The sequence below is a fragment of the Trichosurus vulpecula genome, chromosome 2, assembly GCF_011100635.1.
Source record: "Trichosurus vulpecula isolate mTriVul1 chromosome 2, mTriVul1.pri, whole genome shotgun sequence".
NCBI classification, from domain to species: domain Eukaryota; kingdom Metazoa; phylum Chordata; class Mammalia; order Diprotodontia; family Phalangeridae; genus Trichosurus; species Trichosurus vulpecula.
The window spans coordinates 99,347,449-99,372,331 of NC_050574.1; the positions used below are offsets into that span (position 1 = coordinate 99,347,449).

The 24,883-nt window shown below is 35.6% G+C and overlaps 1 protein-coding gene across 3 annotated transcripts in view; it reads right to left on the bottom strand.

The window, feature by feature from the left end:
- FNDC3A (fibronectin type III domain containing 3A) overlaps positions 1-24,883 on the bottom strand; it is a 193,357-nt gene that overhangs the window by 45,977 nt on the left and 122,497 nt on the right. For all 3 annotated transcript variants that reach the window (XM_036743461.1, XM_036743460.1, XM_036743459.1), the window contains 7 exons: positions 22,440-22,516; positions 14,189-14,426; positions 12,388-12,654; positions 9,030-9,088; positions 5,724-5,881; positions 3,407-3,466; positions 2,852-2,990 (listed from right to left, as the gene is read on the bottom strand). In XM_036743461.1, the coding sequence (XP_036599356.1) occupies positions 2,852-2,990; positions 3,407-3,466; positions 5,724-5,881; positions 9,030-9,088; positions 12,388-12,654; positions 14,189-14,426; positions 22,440-22,516 (998 nt within the window). The remainder of the gene's footprint in view (positions 1-2,851; positions 2,991-3,406; positions 3,467-5,723; positions 5,882-9,029; positions 9,089-12,387; positions 12,655-14,188; positions 14,427-22,439; positions 22,517-24,883) is intronic.

The window sequence follows — 24,883 nt, forward strand, 5'->3', positions numbered from 1 at the left end:
ATGTATATATCAAATTCCTTGATTTCTCAATGGGTGGGGGAGAGAATTTGGAACTCAAAATATAAAAATGAGTGCTAAAAAACTTAAACAAACAAAAATAAAATAAAATTTAATTCAGTATACAATTATGTAGTTTATAGCACTAAAAACTGATTTGCTTTCATTTAATATTAAATCTTCAAAAGCCTGGTAATCTGACTTCCCAGACCAAAGCAGATTAGAAGCAGCAAACTCACTGGGCTAGATACAATGAAAGCAGCTAGGAGTGACAGCTGAATGCCTCACAGAAGAGGAGCCAGTAAAAGTAAAAAGCAGACAGCAAACTGTGATCTTGAGTATAGCTCAGTTCAATAATGAATACTTAGAATGATGAAAGTTGCCAAGAAAACATTACAGGATGCTAAGTATTTCCTACTGAAATGTGTGTGTTTGTGTGCGCATGCACGCACTTATCTACAACTCATTTTCCAGGTAATACTGAGAATAAGCTATTCATACATAATATGCATGTACCTTATACCTATTATGATTAAAAAAACTATTTTAATGGAAATCTTTCTAAAATAGGTTACTTACTGTGACTTCTAAAACTGAGGATAATGACTAAAATTGAACTTATTCTTGCTGTCTAAGGTTTAGCATTATGAATCACTAATGACTATAACATGTTGCTAGGCTATGGTGATATCAGAAAGGCAATGCAGTATGGTAGAAAGAACTGTGAAGACAAAGTCAGGCAAGATCTGGGTTTGAATCCTACTGATTTTTACTCTTGGGCTGAAAAGCACTTAACTTCACCCTTAACTTCTCCAATTCTCAATTTTTTCATCTGCAAAATGCAGTTAATGATAATGTTAGTTCCTATCTCACAGGGTCACTGAAAGAATCAAATGAGGTTAATTAGTGGAAAGCACTTTGCAAACCTTACATTCTATACCTGCTGGCTTGATACTGAACTATGCTTATCCCTATACTAAATGATTTCAAACTCCTATCCATTTTCGAATTTGTGTTTGTCTTCTATAATTTTTCTGTTTCCTCTCCCTTGTCAGGCTTTCATAATGTCTGCCTCTAGCAGCTGTTGTACAAGATAGACCACCTAACTTGCTGCTTGTTGCCTTTGGGGAGTTAGGAAATCAGATAAACAAGCCCCCTAAAAAGGCATCTAAAATAAAAGTTCAAACACCTGAACAGGACTGGAGGGACTCTTCTGTGAACTGGAATTTACTGAATGGGGTTTGTGACAACTGTTCCAACCGTTTTGGCCGCTCAGAGACCTGTTATGCTTATTTTCAGGTTCTTGACTATGTATCGGTTGGCTATGTGGCTGCTTCCTGTAGTATCGCTTAGAAACAAATTTTAAAATTCCAAAAAAGATCTTTCCCCTCCTCGTGGGCTTTTACAAGAGTGATGTTAAAGATGATGTTCCTATTAAATCTTCCAAATCAAAGAATATTAGAGTCAGAAGGGATGTTCAAGATCACGTAATTTAATCACTCATTTTACAAATGGGGAAAGTAAGGCCCAGAAAGGTGGAAAGACCTGGATTACGATTCAAGGCTCTGACTTTCTTTTCTCTACAACTTACTGCCTCTAGACATAATTTCAGTTTTTAATTGGAAAAATTCATGGAATGCAATATCGTACTCTCTGACCATGCTGGTTAAAAATAATGTTAAATTAAGTGATTCTAGGTCCTTAACGAAACAAGCAAAGTAGTTCCTTGGTAACACTTTAAGATATATCTGTATGTACACAATATTCACATAACATGTACAATGTTTCCTAATCCCACAGAAACAACACCTCACCAACTATCAGCAGACTCAGGGAGGAGAGGGAAGTGAATATGGATACCTTAAGAATTTTAAGTTAACAGATGCATTCGTTCACTATGTAATCTTAGCTTTGGTTTTCTTATCTGCAACCCAGGAAATTATTAAAGTCAAATAGTTATATCATGCATATAAATCATAAAACATGGCACAAATGGAAACTCTATTAGCTAGACCCCTCAAAAACAAGTCCAACAAACCAGACCATAAACACCATCGAATACCTTCGAGATACTTTCATAGGTATCAGTGTGTGAATGACAATGTTTTTTGAAATATACAGAGATGAAAGTGATGAAAGACATCTTTGGATAGTCAGCACAGTTCTATGACAAACTTAGAAATTTCTATTTTCTACAATTCTCTATCAAGAATGCCTAATTTTTCAGAAGTGATCAAAAGAAAAGCTCTAACTGCAGCATGCATCAAGGGCATGTAGGCCGCATACAGCATGGTACTGTGGAAAGAGTGCCGAATTTCAAGTTAGACAACCTAAATTAAAATCCTAATTTCCTTCTCTGCTACCTGTGCGACTCTGGACAAGTCACTTAAGGCTCTCTTGGATTCAGTTTCCTCATTTATAAGACAAGGGGGTTCGACAGAATGGTTTCTGAAGTCTCTTCCAGCTCTAGATCTAGGATTCTGTGCGGCTGAAAAAATAATTTGCAACTAAGCCAAAGAAACATACTACTTTTTGGTTTTTATAAACTAAACAGTTTTCACAAATTATAGAAAACATTTGTAGTCTTTTTTACTGCCTAGTTTTCATAAGTGCATGTGTAGACAAATACTGGTAATGCCTTAGTTTTCTGTCTCACACTCATGCGTTTAACAAAAACTGGAGTAGCACTGTATTGAGACATGAAGAACAGTAATGTGCAGATAGGCATATGTGTATTGCTAACTAGAAAAACATGGTATCTTTATATTTTATCTCTTCAGCAAGCAATTAGAATTCAGTTCTTTGGATAAAAACACTGAATATTCCATTTAAAAACTTTTTAGAATGTACTTACCTTCCATTGTAATGTAAGTGAGTTTTTGGTTCGGTTGGCAATTCTTGGTGGATTGGGTACATCTGGTTCACAGCTCAGTGTGGTAAAACTTTCAGCTTCTGAAGGGTTTCCCTTTATGGAATTACATTCTGCTTGTATTCTAAAGTAGTAAAATAAACAGTTTACCTAGAGGAATCCCTGGATTCTTCTGCTAATAGCATTCCCCTTAACATACGTAAAACAAGTTTGTTCCAAGAGTTAGTTTTGTACAAATGTCAAGCGACAATGAGCTTTTTTCATAATTATTAAATTGTGAGTAACCTGGGCAGATTCCATGTTGACTGATGTGTCCTATGAAGTGCTTATTTGCGCATTAGAATACTGAAGTTAAAAAAGTTTTTTTTTCAATGAAAATACAAAGAATTCTTAAGCTTAAGTGCTACTGACAGAAGCCTACATTCCATTTCAGTCATGTTTTCCCACCAAAATGAATATATACAAAGTGGTTCCTTCTTGGGAGTTACATTTTTATGTCATTTGCTACATAGAAGAAAATAAATAACTGGAGTTACTCACTTTGCATAATAATCTGTTGCTGGCTTGAGGTCGTTTACAGTGACACTTGTTTCTTCTCCACTGGGAAAAAAAGATTTACCATTGCTTTTATATTCTGTGGCATATCATTCTGTGATAAATGAATACTTACCAGAACAATAACATTATAGTTTTTAGTTTTTTCTAGTACCTATATAGAAAAATATTCTTCTGACTCTAGTACATGAAGCACATCTTTGTGGCTGATTTAGAATTTAGATAATCAGGATATGAGCTGTGCTGGAATGTATCTATATACTCCAAAGATAGGGCTTCACAAAGATTTATTTTGTTAGACTAGAACAAAGATGGGATGTTGAACTTACTCAAGAAAAACTACTTTTAACAACTAAAGTATTACTTACAAATACATTTATTATGGCAAATATAGCAAAATCTGCAGTTTATTGGCCATTTCTTCATTTTACTGAAGTGCTTGAATGTAATAAAGCTTTCAGAATGTTCCAAAATCCAGACTTTCTCTACTTCAAATCAGTGTACCTCGTTTCATAAGAAAAGAATGGAACTTGTTGTCTAATGGGAAGAACCCTGGATATGAAGTCAGAGGAACTGAGTCCAAATACTCATCTGTGACCATGGAGAAGTTAGTTTCTCTGGGCACCAGTTTTCCCACTTGTAAGGTAAGGTTGCTGGTCAACATGACTTCCAAGGTCTTTTCTAGCTCTAAGCTCTATATGCCTATGAATTACTAAATAGAGAAAACCTCTCAATGACAATGGGTTCTTCCTCACCCTCACCCCCAAATCAATGGTAGAGTTCTCTAATGTGGTATGTATCAAAACATTTCTAACCCATGGAGATGCTATAGGTGTGGCTGGCTGGATATTTAGCCTATTAGGGGTAAGTATTAGACCTCTGATCTCAATGGTATAGGAAACTCCCAGGTGAGGAAGCTGCCTTGACCAATATAGGTTATAGCCATGAGAGATGACTGTTTTCTCCAGGGCACACAACCAGTAACCAGTATGTGTCAGAGGAGGGAAATAAACCCCAGGTCTTTTTGATTTTGAGGCTAGCTTTCTAATTAATCCTCTTAGTTGGTCTATTATCTATTATTTCCATTCTTCATCTCATTCTCTTCCTTCCATCTTCCTCAGTTTCTCCTCTTCTCTGCTTTCTATGTTCTTCCTTTCTGCTGCTGTCATCTAGTAGTGACAGAAGCTAGCGTAGTTAGATAAGCAACTTCTATCATTCAACAAATATAAAACGGATCCAGATAAAACTAGGTTTATAAGAAAAAAAAACTCCTTATAAGGAAAAGCCATCATAAAAAATAACACTACCAGAGCAAGTATGCCAGGAAGAAAGCCTAGCAGAGTTGGAGTGGAGTTTGGGTCTAAGGTCCTTTCTGCAGTGCAGATACAGATAAAGCTATCTTAAATATCTGAATAGAAGCCATTAGTAACAGAACAGCAAGAACCTTTATTGTATCTGAAAAGAGCTGGTATATATTATGGTCTGCCTTAAAAAAAATTTGTTAGCTAACAAGAAGGTGTCAGTGCAGAGTGGGAACCAGGTATTCTGTAAGATTGCTCTAGGGGACTGATGCTTTACTAAATGCTTCACTTTTCTCCTTTTCACCCAGCTACTTTATGGAGTAGGCCTGGTTATTCAGCTCTTAATGTCTTTCTTTGTACTTGTAAAATAATATATAATTAATCACCAAGAGGTGGTTGTGTTCCATATAGCAGAGACTAACTAGTATATGAACAAAGTCTTGGAAAAATATTGAAGTATCCATAATAATCTCCTTATAATGAGAAACATCAACTAAAACTATAGTTGATATGCAATACACATTCAAACTTGGTATTTAGAACCACAGTATGTTTTCAAAATCTGATCATAAGCATAATACTCAAATGAAGTAAAAGAACTATATAGATAAATGCAGACCATCAGACTTAAAATCAAATTTTTTCCCCCCACAGATCAAGTCAATGCAAGAAGAATCTCAAAAACATTTCACACTTGAAAGCTCTCTATTCACCTGTAATTACATCAATGTGAGGAGAACTACCAATGCAGATATTGCTTCTATCACTGTAGTTTGGTTACTTGTTTGTGATTTAGAACTTTAGAAAGTTGTCTGAGGGACAAGTTAAGTGACTTGCCCATGGTCACACAGCTAGCATGTGTCAAAGTCATGACTTGAAACCAGGTGTTCCTGATTCCAAAGCCTTTATCCATTATGCTATGTGGCTCATCTAATCAAATTGAGAATTGGAAATTATTTTATGTAATAGGTAGGAGAAAAATAAAAATGAAAAATACCTACGCATAAACACTTTTATATTTCCCATCCTTTCCAGTATTTGAAACCAGAATTTCATAACCATATAGTTCTGGCACATTATTTTCCTCTGTTTCCCCATTAATGCTGCTGGAAGGAGGTGACCATGTAAGTACTACTGTTCTTGCTTGTATGTCTGATACCTGTTAAAATATAACATTTAGAAATTCTTTAAAACATATATGTAGTGGCTGAAATGTGACTGTTTAAGTGTGCTGTGAAGAATTACAAAAGAAGTTGAGAATAGGCATGACTCCCTACTCTAATACACACATATAAAAAGCTTGTAATTTCATGGGAAGATAGAATTAAACACATGAAAAGAAGCAAACATTACATATGATATATATAAACACAAAAATATATACATGTTTACACACAGTTGTTTATCTGGAGAAATATGCCTATTTTCAGTTGGGCATGAATACTGGTGAAAGGTCAGAGAGGGGCGTCAAGTCTGGGAACATTTAGGGCTATTCAAAGTTATTAGGACTATTGGTGCCATGGAATTAAGCAGATCCCTGCCTCCTCTCCCCAAACTGTAAAATTCTGTTTTGTTTTTTTAATTCTCAAGTTCAGAACATAATTATCTGTATTTTGTTCATTCTGCTTAGGAGAAAGGCTCAAACTGGGATGTCAATATAGGAAATGGGGGATAAGAAGTAAATCTGAGAAACATGCCAGAAAGTAGACAAAACATGTGTGCACGTAGGGATTATATTCTCTAATGAGGAAAGGAGAGGGGAGAGATACAGAGAGAGAGAAGAATGGACAATAACTTTGTAGTTGTTGAGTGCAAGGGAACTAGAGGAACAGGGATGCTGGCAACTGTAATAAGCAGGGAAACAATGAGTTGTTGGGAAGGATGAACTGGGGGCATGTGAAGATATTAAATTTTGTATCTTTTTTGTGTTGGTAAAACATCTGCAACTTATTCTGATGGCAAAAAAAATACAGGACAGTCACCTTGTTGGGAAAAAAAACTATGGCCACTTATTCTAGTCATTTAAATTCAACAAGTGTGTCATTAAAGAGTTACTATGTATAAAGGGCATGGTAGGAAACTGCATACTAGAAATATTTTTTATAAATATAAGGGCAAGGATTAATGATTCTTATCAGAGGATCATAAGTTTAGAGCTAAACAGGCCCTTAGAGGTCACCTAATTAAGCTTTCTCATTTACATCAAGGGAAATTGAGGCCCAATATTTTCAAGGTAGTAAGTAACAGATCCAAGTTCCAAGTCTAATAACTATTTTTGCTGGCCTGAGATCTTTTATTGTTAGTTATAGATACTTGGCAGCTGTTATGTATATATGAAATTGCTAGGATTACATATGTAAACATTCAAACACCAATGTTGTTAAAGCCATCAGAGTCCTTTTCAAGTAAACATACAGAAATAGACAATAGTAGTATTCTTTTTAAAAACATATGCTAACTTGCAGAAATATGCACGTTATATTCAAAGGCCCCCAAACAAGCTTTCAAAATAAAATTACTTAATGTAGATGAAAACCAGTATATTCAAATCCAGCCCTTGGAGACACTGGAAGAAGCAGGGCCATTGTGGCTAAGTGGGCAGGAACAGTGAGCTTTTTCAGGCTTCTTAAAACCAGGCATAATTGAAAGCAAACTGGTCATATAATAGGAACTAGAGTCCTAGAGTCTAGGAATTAATCTTCCACTATACATAGCCTATTCCAACTGTAGGCTTAGGATTTTTTTCTCTTTATGCTCTTTCCATTTTCAGTCACTTTTAATGCTCTCAAAATGATTTTTTTTTCTTTTGGTAAGAGACTTTTCTCATTTGTTTTTGGCACAAAGTAAAGGAGCTTAAACTTTAGTGTGCACTCCATTTTTTAATCATGTGAATTCTGGTTCAGTGCAAACCAGAAGATATTTTTCTCATATGTCTGTGGGCCTGAGAGCTTTTTTTTGGTGAGCATTAATGAGTTTACTTTGTAAACTTTTTGCATTTTATATCTGTAAGAAAAATTTAAAAGTATGTTGCATTTCCAAGGAAACTTGATCAAACTAAACTTAATGGTCAGAGCAGCTCTGTCTACTAAAGATATAGGATCCACTAAATGTCTGAAGGCTACCACTTAAAAATACATGAAAACTTCCTTAAAATGCTTCATTTACATATTTATTATGTGATATATTAAGTGATAAATGTTCTTTTTCTAAAGCTTTGTTCAAGTTTGTTTGCCTAGACGCCTGAAAATATGACTTGCAGGACAAAACTGGATACCACTTAGTGTTTTTCAGAACTCTTTTCTCTCCTCTAATACTGCTAGCGCCCTGGCATAGGCAGTCTTCACATTTAGACTACTGCAACAGCCTCCTGGTGGGTCTGCCAGCCACAAGTCTGTCCTCACTCCAGTCCATCCTCCATTCAACTGCCAAAGTGATTTTCCAGAATTGAAGGTTTGACCATGTCACCTCCCTACTCAATAAATTCCAGTGGTTTCCTACCATATTATTTCCAGAATCAAAAATGAAATAATCTACCATTCAAAGCTCCTCATAAACTAGTCCCCCTTTCCCTACCTTATACCCCCTCTACTTTCTCAAGTCTCCCCAGCCCCTGCCTCTTTGATCCAGTGATAGCAGCCTCCTGAATGTTCCTCAAACAAGCTCCTCCATCTCTGGCTATCCCTCATGCCTAGAATTCTCTCCCCTCCTAAGCTTTGCCTCTTGGCTTCCTCTAAGTCTCAAGCTAAAATCCTTCTTTATTCAAGAAGCCTTTCCCACTTGTCCTTAAGGTTAGTGCCTTCCCTCAGAAATGTTCTCCAATTCATCCTTGGGAGGGGCACTAGTTTATGAAGAACTTTGAATGCCAGAATATTTTTATTTAATCCTGGAAATGACAGAGAGCCATTAGAGTATAGAGCTTTCTTGTATGAATTTGTTTACTTTAGTGGTCTCTCTTACTAGATTGTGAACTCCTCAAGGGCAGGGACTGTCCTTTGTCTTTCTTTGTATCCTCAATGCTTGGCACAGTGTCTGGCACGTAGTAGGTACTTAATAAATGTTTACTAATACATGTAAATATATAATTGTAATGTTTATCTTTTAACTAGTCTAGAATTCTCAAGTAACAGTTTCTGAATTTCTTTAATAGTAGTGTCTACAGACTAACACATCTTTAATAGCTATTTTAAAGATAATATATGAACAGAATCTCCATAAATCTGCACATATTCTTTGTATAACAGTTATTACAAGTTTTATGCATAGAAAGGTAAAATCTTAAAAATGAAAAATGCATCTCAGGTACTCACCACTGGTTTGGTAATGCTAGAAAGAAGGGCTTCAAGTGCTTTTGTTTCTTCATCCTTTTCTTTAAAAAGTAAAAAAAAAATTAAAAATATTTTAAAGAAATTGCACAAATATAAATGTGACTTTTTAAATACTGCAACTAATACCCAAAGTTTATAAATTCAAGTTATTTCTCCTGAATTTCCACTTAACCAGCATTCTTTTGCTTTGGCTTAAATACCTCTTTCACATTATTTCTGGAGCACTGCTTCAGAAAACTTTAAAAGTCATTCATTTTTTATGATCAAAAAGTTAAAAAACTAGTTCTCAAAAATAAAAAGTGAAAATGCTACAATCAAATTAGACAGTGAAATGTTACATATATATTATGGCCTAAGGGAGACTGTACTTGTGAAATTCAAGTCCCCAATTTACTGAGAAGTTAATGAGAGGCCCGTTGTGTGACATGTTTTAATCATAGGGTCAGTGACCAGATTTATGACTTCACTAATACAGCAAATTCCCTCTCTACCAGTGCAGGCTGGCACCTTCCCTGAAGCTTAGGAATCTCAGAGAGCTGCTCAGAGCTCTCGTGAGCTGTCTAGGGGTTACACAGCCAGCATGGGTTACAGGCAGGACTTGATTTCAGTTACTTATGGCTCTGAGGTAGTGGATGGAGGAATGCTTACTTAAAGTCAGGAAGACCTCGAGTTCTGTGGCCATGGTGAGCTTTGACCATATTTTTCTAATAAGCGTACTTTCACTTCACTACAATTAAGAGCCTCCATTGATATTTCTGGAAACTGAAGCAGTGGACCACTCACAGACTCTTACAGTTTCCCAGAAGACTACAAAACTAGTAAGGCTGTAACTGATGAAGAGAAAAATTATGAGGGTTTAACACATAAAATGCTTATGGTTATTCATGTGAGAGGACTTGAATTTGATGGTGGAAAAAGATAAAATCAAATTTAAACTAATGCATGGGACTAGAGGAGGTGAGAAAGATAAGAGAAGCCATATTTTAATAGTTCTCTTGAAGTTTATTCTTATTTCCCTTTCCTTGTTCCAAATTACTTAGTTGAACGATTTGCTAATGTAATACAAATGACAACATGAAGTATCAATTTATCCAAACTCATTTAAGGAGAAAATGACTTATGATGCATGCTAAAAGACATCAATGCTCTTTACCATTACCGTCTTGAACTAGCATTTAAAATAAGTTTTTAAAGTATTTATAAAAAGAGCACTAGTTTCTACTTCTAAACTATCATGGTCAAACAGAATTATGTACCTCAATGTTCCCATGACACTCTTTTGGGTGCTATGTAAGGTAAAACTGACATAATCCCAGTTTACAATAAAAAACAGACTATCTGTATCCCAAAGAGATAGGAAAATGATCTGTATGTACAAAAATATTTATAACAACTCATTTTGTGATGGCAAAGAATTGGAAATTGGGGGGATGCTTGTCGATTGCGGAATGGCTGGACAAGCTGTGGCATATGATTGTGACAGAATACTACTGTGCTAAAAGAAATGGGGCAGGAGAGTGGTTCAGAAAAACATAGCAAGATCTATATGAAGTGAGGCAAAGTGAAGTGAGAAGAACCAGGGGATCATTGTCCACAGTAATAGCAATGTTATAATGATGATCAACTGTGAAAGACTTGGCTACTTTGATCAATACAATGATCCAAGACAGTTCCAAAGGATTCATGATGAAAATTCTATCTACCTTCAGAGAGAACTGATGAACTCTGGGAGCATACTGAAGTAAAATTCTCTCACATTATTTTTCTTTTTTTGAAATATGGCTAATACAGAAATATGTTTTGCATGATTTCACATATATAGTTCATATCGTATTGCTTGCCGTCTCAGAGGGTATGGAAGGGGGTAGGAGGAAGGAAGGGAATTTGAAACTCAAAATTTAAAAAGAAAAGGATGCAAAAAATAAATAAAAAAAAGAAAAAAATAAACAATAGTCTAGCATAAGACTGTAGGACAGCTTATATTCCAGTTCAATTGTAATGAATAGCATGCAAAGAACTAAAGATGGAAATTACCTGGAGACATCCGTACATTAGATTGTGGAGGATTTTAAAATAGATGTTATAGAGAATATATTTTATTCCACAGGAAACAAGGAGTTGGAGAAGTTCTTATATATTATGCTTTGTATAACTTTTATGGATAATTTCTGCTATAGATTTTGGGATTGTGTTGACAAAATACAGGCTCAATTAAATTTTTTACTCTCAAGATGGAAAAGTAGTTTGTCATTCCATATAAATGTCAGTTATTATCCTAAAATTAAATTTATTGGTCTGTCTCATTTCAATCTTGTATCTCCTGCACCAAAGTTTCTGACATTTTGCAAGTAATTAGTAAATGTCTAAAAACGACAACAACAAACAAAACAGATATTAGGAAGAATATCTAGAATATTTAGAACAAGAACTTTACATTCAAGACCAAGGTCATGAACAACTAAAATAAAGGAGTCAAAAGTCCTTGAGTGCATAATGTATATAAATAGAGAGCTCTTTTTTTTCCCAAATTTTTTTTGGAGGCGGGAAGGCAGGGCAATTGGGATTAAGTGACTTGCCCAAGGTCTCACAGCTAGTAGATGTGTCAAGTGTCGAAGGCCGGATTTGAATTCAGGTCCTTCTGACTCCAGGGCCGGTGGTCCACTCACTTGCGCTGCCTGGCTGCCCCCAGAGAGCTTTAATTTACTCTTTATTTATACAATATTCAGTAATACACAGGGGTTAGTGCTCATAATTTCCTTGAAAGAGGACAAGATTATTGAGTAGGAAAAGAAAAAAAAACATTACCACATAAGAAGGAGAATTTAAGGGGGAAAAATCAGGAGGAAGGAGGGAAAGCAGATTTTATAAAGCTGGAAGAAAACATTACTCCAAGTATTAGCAGTAGACTATACCAAAGTATAAAGTAAGGAATGAAAGTAGATATAAGGGAGTAGTCAGGAGATTGTCATGGGTGGAAAAAAAATATTCAGGATAAAGATAAGAGTTGAAATCAAGATCAGTGGTATGAAAGGACTTTGAAGTAGAGAATATGGAATTTTGATTTATCTTTGATTTTTCACTCGGACATTTGTTCTGGAGGCCACTGGAGAGAGACCATGTGAAGTTTCCCTACTCATACCATGGTCAAATAAGATAAAACTATGTATTTTCAAAGCTGGGAAGTACTGGGCTCTTAATCTTTCAATTTACTTTGCCACTGTAGAAATAAGTACATTATTAGAATGAGGTTTTGTTACGAGAAAAGTTAACAGGTTAAACAAAATGTGAGAAGGGGGGAAAAAAGACAAACAAAAACAGGAAAATACGATATGTTAATTACCTTCTATTTCTGTATCCATTTGTGAGACTTTTCCTTTTCCTGTTTTATTCTTTGCTGATCCCGTGCTTAAGCCACCCACGTTATGTCCTTTTATAAGTCCATTATGTTCATTTGTAGGAGAAGGACATTTCTGAGGTGATGACGGTGGGCTACTTAATTTATCTTTTTGCGATCCCTGTCGATCTTTTAATTTCTTCTGTAAACGCTCATAAGTTTTACTAGATCTTTCATCTCTAAAGTTAGATCTACCATGTGTAGAGATTGAATCTAGAAACAAGAAATAAAAAAATTTAAATCACATTAAAAATGCTCATAAAACCATGAAAAAAGCAAGTCAATACCAGATACCTAAAAGATATGTGAATAAAAACATATTATCACAACTATAATTACCGATAGGACTTCTAAGAGAGACTTTAGAAATAAAATCAAGAGGATTCACAGATGATTGGTTGTAGAAAGTGAGAAACAAAAAAGAAACAGATGATTCTGAAAATCCAAGTCTAGATAACTGAGAGGATGGTTCAATCACAGGAAAAAAGGGGGGGAGGGGATTTTGCACTGAGAGCTCAGTTTTGGTTATGATAAATGTGAGGTGACAGTGGGACAACCAGGTGAAAATATCTCACAAATAAAATAGTGGGTCTGAAATTACGTGGAGGAGTGAGGGTTAGAGATTTTGATTTGGTGGTTACAAAGAGGTGATAAATGAAATGGGAGAGTACATAGGAAAATAGTGCAAAGAGAGAAAAGACTTTTGGGGCTCCTACATTTAGGGTCTGGGCCAGTGAAGAGGGTCCGGCACCTGAGACAAAAGAGCAATCTGAGAAGTAGGATAAGAAATTCCTTGCTTATCAGGGAACCCAAAGGGAGCCACTGGTATCAAAAATGCAGGAGTCAAGAAGGACTGAAAAAGGTACAGGATTTAGCAAAAAAAAAAAAAAAAAAAAAAAAAAATATATATATATATATATATATCATGAGGGGCTTTCTTCAGCTATTTCAAAAGAGTGACTGTGTATGAAGCCGTATTTCAAAGGACAGAAGGCTTTAGTTAGAAAGCAAGCGGAGACAGCAAGTACCAATTACTGTTTCCAGAAGACTGGCAATAAAGAGGAGACAGAGAAGACAACATGAGATCAGGCTGAAGGGAATTTTTTTTAGGATAATGAGCAAGACTACGCAAGAATATGATATCTAGAAATGTGTTCATCTTTGAAAATCCCATTGTAGTATAACAGTATGAATGTAACTTGGTAGAATGTAAACTCCTTGAAGAACAGATAATGTCAACTTTTTCCTTGTATCCTCAGTGCCTAGATGCTTTGTTGAATTAGAATTAACTGGATATTTCATCACAAGGAACTTTTATTTCTTTACATAAAGTAGAAATGACCAGCCTAGCAGTCCTCAAGTCTAACTGTCTCATTTTTCATGCAGAAACTGTGTGCCCAAGGTCAAACAGGCAGTGGCAAAAATGGGATTTGCATCCAGGTCCTTTGAATTCAAATATGCATCATCAATTTTCATGTTTAATCTGTATTAGTCACATCTTTGTACCTCCTTGGGTGGAAAGATGCTTTTGTCAGCATCCTCATACTGCCGTGCTCAAAAGTACTAGTATTAATGAAAATAACTATGATAAGCGCTTTACAAATCATATTCAACATATCCTTGATAATGGATTGATGCGGTGGCTATATGTATAACACAATAATTTCGAATTGAAGATAATAAAGAAATGGCAAGGGTATTCATCAATAGGAGGATGTTTTTTAAAGGAGCTTGTTAATACACTTACCTAGATCTCCATATACCTGTGAAGGATGATACTGTGGTATATACTGTGTTGCCATATCTCCAGTTCCTGTTACTGGTGAATATATATGACGAGGTGGAGGAGGCATCATAGCTGGAAGAGGAATGAAACCAGGAAGAGGAGGATGGGGAGGTCTGTGCATCACTGCATGACCACCGGGGTGAAACTCTGGTGCCTGGGGAACCACAACAACTCTTCGAACACCATTGTCTTCGATAACCTGTTAAGCCCCAGGAAAAGAGAAGGGATGAACATTAGGTTAAAATTTGTTCCTCAAGACCTGAACAGGTGCTTTAAAAGTATGTTATGGCAGAAAATAACAATTTCTGGAGAGCTAAAGGCTAAAGAAAAATTTCTACTGTATTACCAAAATAATTTATTAAATACCTGTTTTATATAGTATCATGTAATGATTTCAAAATGCAACCCTCAATAGATATTAAGGGCAAGGCACTATACTAGGCGCTAAGAATACAAAGACAAAAGTAAGGCAGTCCCGCCTGTACAGGAACTTCTGTGTTTACCAGATATAAACACAGAAGACATGTAAGGAAACTTCCAGAGAGAAGAAAGTTTGGGGCTGGGGAGAGCGAATCAGAAAGGCTTCCCTCAAAAAATGGTTCTTAAAAGGAGCTTTAAAGGAAGTTAGGGGTCACAGGAGGCAGTGGTGAGAAGGCAGAGCATTTCAGTTATGACCTACAAGATATGGAATGTCATGTGTGAGGAACAGGAAGTAGGACAGCTTGACTGGAAGGTAGAATGTGGGATCGGCCTGGAAACATAGGCTGGAACCAAACTATGAAGGCTTTTAAAGGACAAACAATTTTTATGTGATGCTAGAGGTAACGGGAAGTTACTGGACCTCTATGAACATCTGTGAAACATGCCATGGGCTTAGGAAAAGATGATTTTTTTTAAATCATAAAATTATTAAAAGGATAAAAAGCACCTCATGGTCTAAGAACCTACAGGTCAAAAAAAATCAGCTCCTAAAGGAGAAGACAGTACTGAGATCAAAATTCTATGGCAAGAATACAAATGATTACAACAAGGAGAAAAATGAGCAAACGATGTAAAGTGACGGATGGGGCTGTGCAAGGAGCTCACCTAACTGTTAATTCTGGGTGGCTTCATTTAAAATCCTACTCTTTGTAAAGTCCTGGAACCTCAGGGAGTAAGTAAAGCTGGTAACAGTTAGAAGATTGGATTAGAATTCAGAAGACCTTGCCTTGATGCTGTCATTAACTAGTAATGAAACTCTGGGCAAGTCACTTAATTTCTCTGTTTTAGTTCTTCAAATATAAAATGAAAACAAGGACCAAATAATTTCTAAGGTCCCTCCTAATTCTGACATTTTATGATCTTGCAAATGAGCCCTCTAATTTTTAAATTTAGATTCCCAGATAATATAGAATTTCTTTTATGCATCTGTAAGAATAAATTATCAACATGTTTAATTACTTTTTTCTCTCCAAAGGCTCTGGGTAAAATGCTAAAGCAGCACACTAAATAAACTTTTTTTTTTTGCTTACTTTTGATTTGCTTCAGAAAGTTGAAGTTGGACAGATATACAACCTCTAAAAAAATGAACTGTTACTATAAGCTAGCAATACTTATTTATACGCACTTTATCTATCTGCAAAGACTGTGGGTCAGCTCTCTACAACTATAACTCTTCCTTGTTACTTTTCTTCCCTCTAGTACTGTGTGCCTGGACTCCAAACCTTAGGGTGAACAGTCAAAATTATCTCTTTGCCATATCCCTTTTCTAAAGCAGCTTCCTACTGCACTATGGAACAAATTCAAGATCTCTACTGTCTACTTCTTTTCCTGCTTTTGCCTTCTTTGATCCTCTCATATGCTCAAATATTCTTTTGTCTAGTCTTCCTATACCCAAAGTTCTGAGAGGAGCATCTTCCCCTCAGTGTTCAAAGTTCTCTCCTCTCCCTCATTCAAAGTCTTTGAAATTTCAAATCTTCCACGAGACCTTTTGAAGCCAATTATAAGAAATTTTAATTATTTTCTCTGTGCTCAATTTGAATGAGAAGAACTTCCATAGCTGTTCTCCATCCATGTAACTGAGTTACCTTTGCCTTTATTGCTTAAAATGTACTTGAGAAATATTTCTGCTATAATTTGTGACACTTTAATTTTGCTGTATGTATGTTGTCTTAGAGAAGATCTATTTAAGTGAAGCCATATGGTATCTATCCTAGGCAATGTGAAAACATTTTTAAGGGGGCAAGGCAGGGGATGTGATGGTGACCTTTTTTTTTTAAATTTCTGTTTTAAAGACACCTAAATTCATTTATTTTATATGCATTTATAATTCGTCTCTCCTGCTATCTCCTCACTTCCAAATGAATAATGACAAAAACAATGAAAAATAAAGTCTTCATAATAAGCACATATAGCTCATCCAAACACATTTCCATAAGGTATAAGCCAAAAAGGTATGTCTCTCTCTGCATTTTAAGTTCATCACCTCTCTGGCAAGAGTAATCAATTCTTTTGAGCCAAATTAACACTATGATCAAAATGTCTGTCATGTGGCTATGTGTTATAGGCTACTCAAATCTACAGATGCTTCTTAATGTGAATTATTCATAGTAACAGAATATGGTAAAAGCACACTAGGTATATACACTTTTAATGCTGCTATACTTGATCAACTATGTTTACTTCAACATTTTCTCCTGAAGTTTCTTGGCTAAAAATCATAACTGTGAAATTACTTTCCATGCTTCTGACATAGTATGGTACTCAATCAAAATTACCTCGAATCTAAATTTTAAGGTGAATTTTTTTTTTAGGAAGCATGAACTTCAGGAGACTTTTAGTATGCACTGCAGTATTAGAAATATAACAACAAAAATATAGTTTACTTCCAATGAATTCATTTCTCTTATGTGAAATATAAACATGACCAAGTAAAAGAAAGTTCTTTCTTGCCAGTAGATGAGATCATATCAAGACTGCAAAGCATATGCATAAGAAAAGGCTATTTATCTGGGTGCAGAGACTAAAGTGTTGTTTACAGGTAAAGTTCAGTAAGATCATTTTCATAAGAATTCCAGTTTGGTAGTTAGACAAGAGTTAAGATAAGAGTGTGACATGCACAATGACAGATTTTATAGCCTCTTAAAAGTATTAGAGAAGTCCAATATATATAAAATATTCATAATAGTACCTTTCGTGGTGATGAAGAAATATAAACAAAATGAGTGCTCATTTATATGGGAATGGCTAAAAAATTGTAGAATATTCATATAATGAGAAGGTAGTGAGCAGTCATCTATTAAGTGTTTTCTATGTACCAGGTACTGCTGCGCTAAATATATGCTGTGCAGTAGAAAATTATGAATATGAGGAATTCAGAGAAATATAGGAGCATTTCTATGAATTAAGAGAGGCAGAATGAAATAAACAGAACCAGAAAGACAATGTACTAAATGAAAAGATAACTAAAAGGAAGCCAAACTCTGAGTAACTGGAAAAACAACCACCACCACCATGTTCCTGGGGAACAGTTAATGAAACAAACATCCTTCTTTCCCAAAAAGAGGTGGAACATTAACTTTTAGTGCCTAACTTTCCCTTTTGTTATGGAGATGGTTGGAATTCCACAAATGACTGTGACAGAAAAACAAAAGGCTTCGAATTAAGGTGGTTCTCCGCCCCCCCCCCCCAAATAAGCTCAAGTTTATACTATTCCAAAGCTCCTGAGACTATCACTACCTGCCTCTTGCTGGCCCCAGAATTTTACAATTTTCCTAAACAGTCATCCCATCTAATGCCCCTTACTAAAATCTTTCACTTTCAAGGTCCCTTTCAAAATCAAACACACAAAGGAGAAAAAATAATCAATGAACAAGTAATTATTAAGTACCTATTATATATCAGGCCAGACACTGTGTTAGGGACATAAAGATTAGAAAAATTAAATAGTTGCTGCCTTTAAAGAACTCATTTTCTACTGGGAAAAACAACTTGTAAACACAGAAGTAAACAAACATGGTAATGTAGGGAGGGAAAAGCTGGGGGATCAGGAAAGACTTCATGTGGAAAGGTTGTTCTTGAGCTTATTTTCTTGAAAGGAAATAAAAGATTTTAAAAGGTACAAGTGAGTAGAAGTGCTTTTTAGGCACGGATGGACAGGTTCAAAAGCAAAAGATAGGCGATGGAACGTAGTAGGTCTATTTAGCTGTAACATACAATGCATGACAGGGAGCAATAGGTATTAAGTCTGGAAAGATAAAGGAGATTTATTCAATCCTAGAGAAGAGGGAAACATGAGAGCTTTTTTAGAAGCATCCTTCTGGCACTTTGGATGGACTGGAAAGGTAAAGATTTGAAGCAGGATGACTATTAGGAAGCTGTTGTAATAGTCCAGGCTAGACATGATGAGGGCCAAAATTAGTATTGTGGTGTGAGAGCATCTATATTTTTTTCTTTTTTGCATCTACTCTGTTTTTTGCTACCAAAAAAAGTATTGCAATGAATATTTTAGTGTAGATAGGACCTTTCTTCCTCTGACTTCCTGGGAGCTTATGCCTTCCAGTGGAGTCTGTGTTTCACAAAGTATGGCCACTTGATCATTTTTAATAAATCATAATTCAAAATGACTTTCAGAATAGTTGGACCAAAAATTCACAACTATATACATTGTATTAGTGTGCTTCTAATTCTACAGCCCCCAACACTATTTCCATCTTCAGTCATCCCTGTCAACTTAATGGATATAAGGGTTAACCTCATGAAACCTTTCATTCTTAAAACACATCTTAATAAACTATATTTTCTACCTGAATAAAAATGGCAAGAAAGCTATTTCACTGCTTTGCATAGAAAGAGCTGCTCATTTACGAATGACATGAGTGTTTACTAACTCAACAAAGATCTAGGTTTAAAACTCCCCATCTTGCTGCCTCTCCAAACTGCCAATCACACCCAGAAGGCTCAGTGAAGTCATTTGAATCACTAGCCCTAACCTGCAGCTGAGGACCCACCAATAAGTGGCAGTGAGGGATAGGAAGGGATGGATGAGAGAAATGTAGAATCTTAATAATTTTCACTTGTGCGCCAGGCTCGGACAATAAGTTGGTCTTTCTCCTAGCCAACCACAATCCTACTGATCCTCGTAATCCTGTTTCTTTTCTAGTCTCCACTAAAGGCTTGCTTCTCTTTCTTTTTCCTTTTCAATTTTTCTTTTTAATTTTTAAACAGTATTTATTTTTTCTAATTATGTATAAAGACAAATTTTTAATATTCATTAAAAATGTTGAGTTTCAAATCTTCCTCCGTCTCCCTCCCCTCACTCCTCCCTAGGATAGTAATTTGATATAGGTTACATTACATACAAGCATGTAAATATATTTCCATAACAGTAATGTAAAAAAAAAAAAAGAGACCAAAAGGAAAAAAAAAACACAAAAATAATTAAGTGAAAATAGTATGCTTTGATCTGTATTCAGACTCCATCAGTTCTTTCTCTGGATGTGGACAGCATTTTTCTTTGTGAGACCTTTGGAATTCTCTGAGACTACTGTCTTGCTGAGAATAGCTAAGTATTCATAGTTCTTCATCATCCAATGTTGCTGTTACTGTATACAATATTCTACTGGTTCTGCTCACTTCACTTTGCACTAGTACATCTAAGTGTTTCTGGGTTTTTCTGAGAGCATCCTGCTTGTCATTTCTTAACAATACTATGCCATCACAATCATATAACACAACTTGGTCAGTCATTTCCTGACTGAGGGACAGCCCCTCAATTTCCAATTCTTTGCCACCACAAAAAGAGCTGCTGTAAATATTTTTGTACAAGTAGTCTCTTCCCCTCCCCCTCCCTTTATTTACCTTTTGGAGATATAGGCCTAGTAGTGCTATTGCTGGATCAATGGGTATATAGACAGTTTGAGACTGCCCTTTAGGCATAGTTCTAAATTGATCTCCAGAATGGCTGGATCAGTTCACAACTCTACCAACAGTGCACTAGTGTCCCAATTTTCCCACCAACTGTCCAACATTCTTGTCTGTCATATTAACCAATCTGATAGTTGTGAGATGGTACCTTAGAGTTGTTTTAATTTGTATTTTTCTGATCAGAAGTGATCTAGATCATTTTTTCATATGACTATAGACAGCATTGAATTCTTCATCTGAAAACTAGAGGCTTGTCTCTTTAAATCATTTCTACTCTCACCAATTTTCAACCTCTCCTTATATCTTGTTACCTACCAATACATCTAAATTCCTCTCATCCTGGGGAAAAAACCCCCAAAATATCCCCCTAAATTTAACCTTACCATTCCTTGAAACTATTACCCTCTATATCTCTTTCTCCTTTCAGAGTTAAGCTAGACAACTTACTATTTGTCAGATTTTTTGTATAGGTTTGGACTAGATTCAGAGATTCCTTTTATGAGATTATATGGTCTTTCCACACCTTTGATGTCCTAGAAACAAAAGTACAAATTTTTACATAAAAATTGCATTTTATTATCTCATTTTAAATTAGTTTTATTGATGCTTTTTATATTTGCCTCACAGACATTTCTGGACACACTGCCATGAAAACCAATGGACATTGTGCAATGTTTCGCATCCGTGGTTCTACCACTTCAAAGAAAGAAGAGGGGGTGCCTTTACGCCTTCTGTTCTTTGGGGCACCAAGACTGGTCACAACAATTACACAGAATTCATTTCAGCATTCTTTTTGTTTACATGATTTTAGACATTGTGAATAGTTTTCTTAGTTCCTTTTACTTCTCTCATTATCATTTACTTCTCACCAGTTCACACAAACCTATGTATCCAATTTCTCTGATTTCCTCATAGGGCAATAATATTTCATTATATTTACATAGTACAACTCCTTCAGTCACTCAAAGGATATCCACTTTTTAATTTTCTTTTTTGTTACTACAAAAATACTGTTATAAAAATTTGGGTATATACGAAGACTCTTTCCTCTCTTTGTCCTTCTTGGGATATATGCCCAGGGGTGTGATCTTTGGGGCAAGGAAAATAAACAATTTAATGATTATTCTTAGATAATTCCAAATTGTTTTCTAGAATAGCTGGAAGAGTCCCACCAATAGTATATTAGTGTACCTGTCTTCCTGCAGCTCCACCAGAACAGTGAATTGACTATTTCTATCTTTTGCAACCTTTGCCAATTTACTGGGAGCAAAGTGAAACTATTTCCATTTCTCTTGCTATTAATAATTTGGGGCAATCTTCAAAATATAGATTCTTATGTTCAGAAAAGCAAATGGAATATGTATGAGTTAAGTCCTTTTAAAAACAACTTAAGATCAATCAATTAAATAACTAGTTAAAGTGAATAATCAAATATTAATGATCAAAGGTATATTCCTTCCCCAATAAATGCATTTGCCTTATCAGGGAAACAACATGCTCCTTAAAAGTAAACACAAACTTGTTAGTAGAGGCAAGTGAATCAGTTATTGGACATGACAAGCATCAAAAAAAAAAAAAAAAACCAGCACTAAGTTCCTTACACTTTTGGAGTTTCACGAGGACACGGTTCCTTCTTGGTAACCAGATTTTAGCCTTTTCATTACAAAATAGGCTACTCTATGAAAAAATCTTAACATTTTAAAAATCACGTATCACACACTAGAGAAGCAACATTTAAAGAGTCTTCAGTCTTTCCTACAATCCATGAAAAAAATGAAAGTAAGAACGATCCATCATGAAAATGCTCTGAAGTGGTCCGAAAAAAGCCAGAGTCTTCTTTCCTGCGTCATTTAGTAACCGAACTGCCGGAGGCAAAGGACTGGGAAACAAATGAACACCGGATGTACAGAGTGCTCAATTATCATTAAGGATTATACACAATATTTGAAAACCAACATACACATTCATATTCTTCCCCAAACTTTAAAATCAAATGAGTAATATTTTCGGAGAGGAAAAATATTATATTATTATGATAACATTATTATCTAGAGTTCTAGCAACTATGTATTACCAAATATTATAAAACTACAGACTTAAGAGTCGGAAGGAACCTTGGAGGTCAAGTGAACCAAAATGGGGCACAGGGATGGTAGGTAACTTGCTCAGTGCCATCTAGGTAACCGCTGGCATGGTTTAGTACACTAACATCTTTTCCAACAGCCCCAAAGTTAAAGCAAAAGTTTTTTCATGACTATCATGCACATGCGCATGTGTGTATTTATGTTAAGAAATATAATGTCCATACCTGTGGGGCATATCCAGGAGGCACATAAATAGGAGGCACTGAACCATTTGGTGACATCATTGGAACCTGAGCAGGACCTGGAAGGGTTACAAAAATAATATTTCAACATAATATTTTTAAACAAACTGAAGTCTTAAATAGCTTAAAGTACATTCTGAATTAACACTAGCTATACCAAAATATACAAAGAAAACATCTAACCAGGAGAAGTACAGCTAAAATTATCATGAAAAGGGATTCAAATAATTCTTATGCATAACTCACCACAGAGGTAACTCTGAAAAGTAATTATGCAGTGACTCCCCTTTCTCTGGAGAAAATTTTTCCTTAACTGTCCATGCAAAATAAACGTGGTATATAAAATGAATTAGATGACAAACATAAAAAATTTTAGCAAATGGAAGCAGAATGAAACACAAAAAAGTAGCAGGATTGGTTTAATCTATAGAATGCTGAATCATTCTGGAACCTTCTTCATGTGTGCCAGGCCTAGACAGCAGTGGTAGTGATGAGGTTTGTACACAGGAATTCCTTTCTGTAGGATCTGGGTGACCTTTTCATACAAGAGATGGCTTAGTGGTTGTATTTTTTGCTCAAGTTTTTTTTGGTATACCAAGTCTTACCTAGTGATGTACTAAAGAAAAATAATCGAGCCAAATAATTCTTTTATTTTACTTAACAATTTTACAGTGATTTCTACTTTCTGACACATTTCTTAAATATATTTACCTCTGGCACAATTCCCATCCTGGATCACTGCTTTGTCATGAGGAAGGGCCTTGCATAGCTCAATGAAACTATGAGCTATACTGGGCAGGATTACCCAAGATGGACAGGTCATACTGCAAAGTTCCAACAAAACTCTAGTGATCCACTAGAGAAGGAAATGGCAAACCACTCCATTACCTTTGCCAAGAAAACCCTATGGACAGTATACTAAAAGGATAAAAGAGATGACATCAGAAAATGAGTCTCTCAGGTCGGAAGGTGTTCAATACACTTCCAGGGAAGAGTGAAGGACAACTACAAGTAACTCCAGTACTAATTAAGCAGCTCCAATACAACTGAGGCAGCTGAGCCAAAGCCAAAAGGAAGCTCAGCTGCCAATGCAACTAATGCCGTAAAGATCAATATGGCACAGGAACCTGGAATTGTGCAACACTGCATTGGAATTTAAAAGGACAGGAATGGGTGAATTTAATTCAGGTGACCATTACATATACTACTGTGGTAAGAATCCCTTGGAAGAAATGGAGTAGACCTCACAGTCAATAAAAGGGTACGAAAAGCAGTACTGGAGTATATTCTCAAAAATGACAGAATGGTATCTGTTCAAACCCAAGGCAAATCATTTACCATCACAATAATACAAGTCTGTGATCCAACCATCAACGCCAAAGATGCCAAAGTTGACAATTCTATGGAAGACCTACATCTTCTAGAAAAATACCAAAAAAAGACGTCATATTTTTCATAGGGGATTGAAATGCAATCAAAAGATAATTGGAGTAAGAGGCAAGTTTGGCCTTGGATCACAAAGTGAAGCAGAACAGAGACCAACGGGTTTTGTCAAGATAACTCACTGGTCATAGCAAACACTCTTTTTCAACAACTGAAAATGTGACTCTACACATGCACATCACCAGATGGTCAATATAGAAATCAGACTGATTATATACTTTGCAGCCAAAGGTGGGAGAAAATCTCTATACAGTCAGTTAAAACAAATCCTGGAGCTGACTGGCTCAGATCATGAACTTCTGATAGCAAAATTCAGATTTAAACTGAAGAAAGTAGTGAAAACCAACCGACTACATTAGTATGACCTAAGTAACACCCCTTATGAATATGAAGTAGAAGTGATAAATAGATTCATGAGGTAGATCTGGTAGATAGAGTGCCTGAAGAACTATGGACAGAGGTTTGCAATATTGTACAGGAGACAGCAACAAAAAATATTCCAAAGAAAAAGAAGAGCAAGAAAGCAAAATAGCTGTCTGCAGAGATTTTACAAATAGCTGAGGAAAGAAGATGGTAAAGGAAAAATGGAAAGATATAATCAACTGAATGCAGAATTCCAGAGAATAACAAGAATGAGATTTTCTTAAATGCAAAGAAAATAGAAATAAAAGAAAACAATATAATGGGAAAGTTAAGAGATCTCTTCAAGAAAATCAGAGCTATCAAGGGAATGTTTCACACAAAAATGGGCATGTAAAAAAACAAAATGGTAGGGACTTAACAGAAGCAGAAGAGATTAAGAAGAGGTGGCCAGAATACACAAAAAGACTATACAAGAAATAATTAACATCACTGATAACCATAACAATGTGGTTACTGATCTAGAGCCAGACATCCCAAAGAATGAAGTCAACTCAGTAAGGCTAGTGGAGATGTTGGAATTCTAGTTGATCTGTTTAAAATCCTACAAGATGATGCTATTA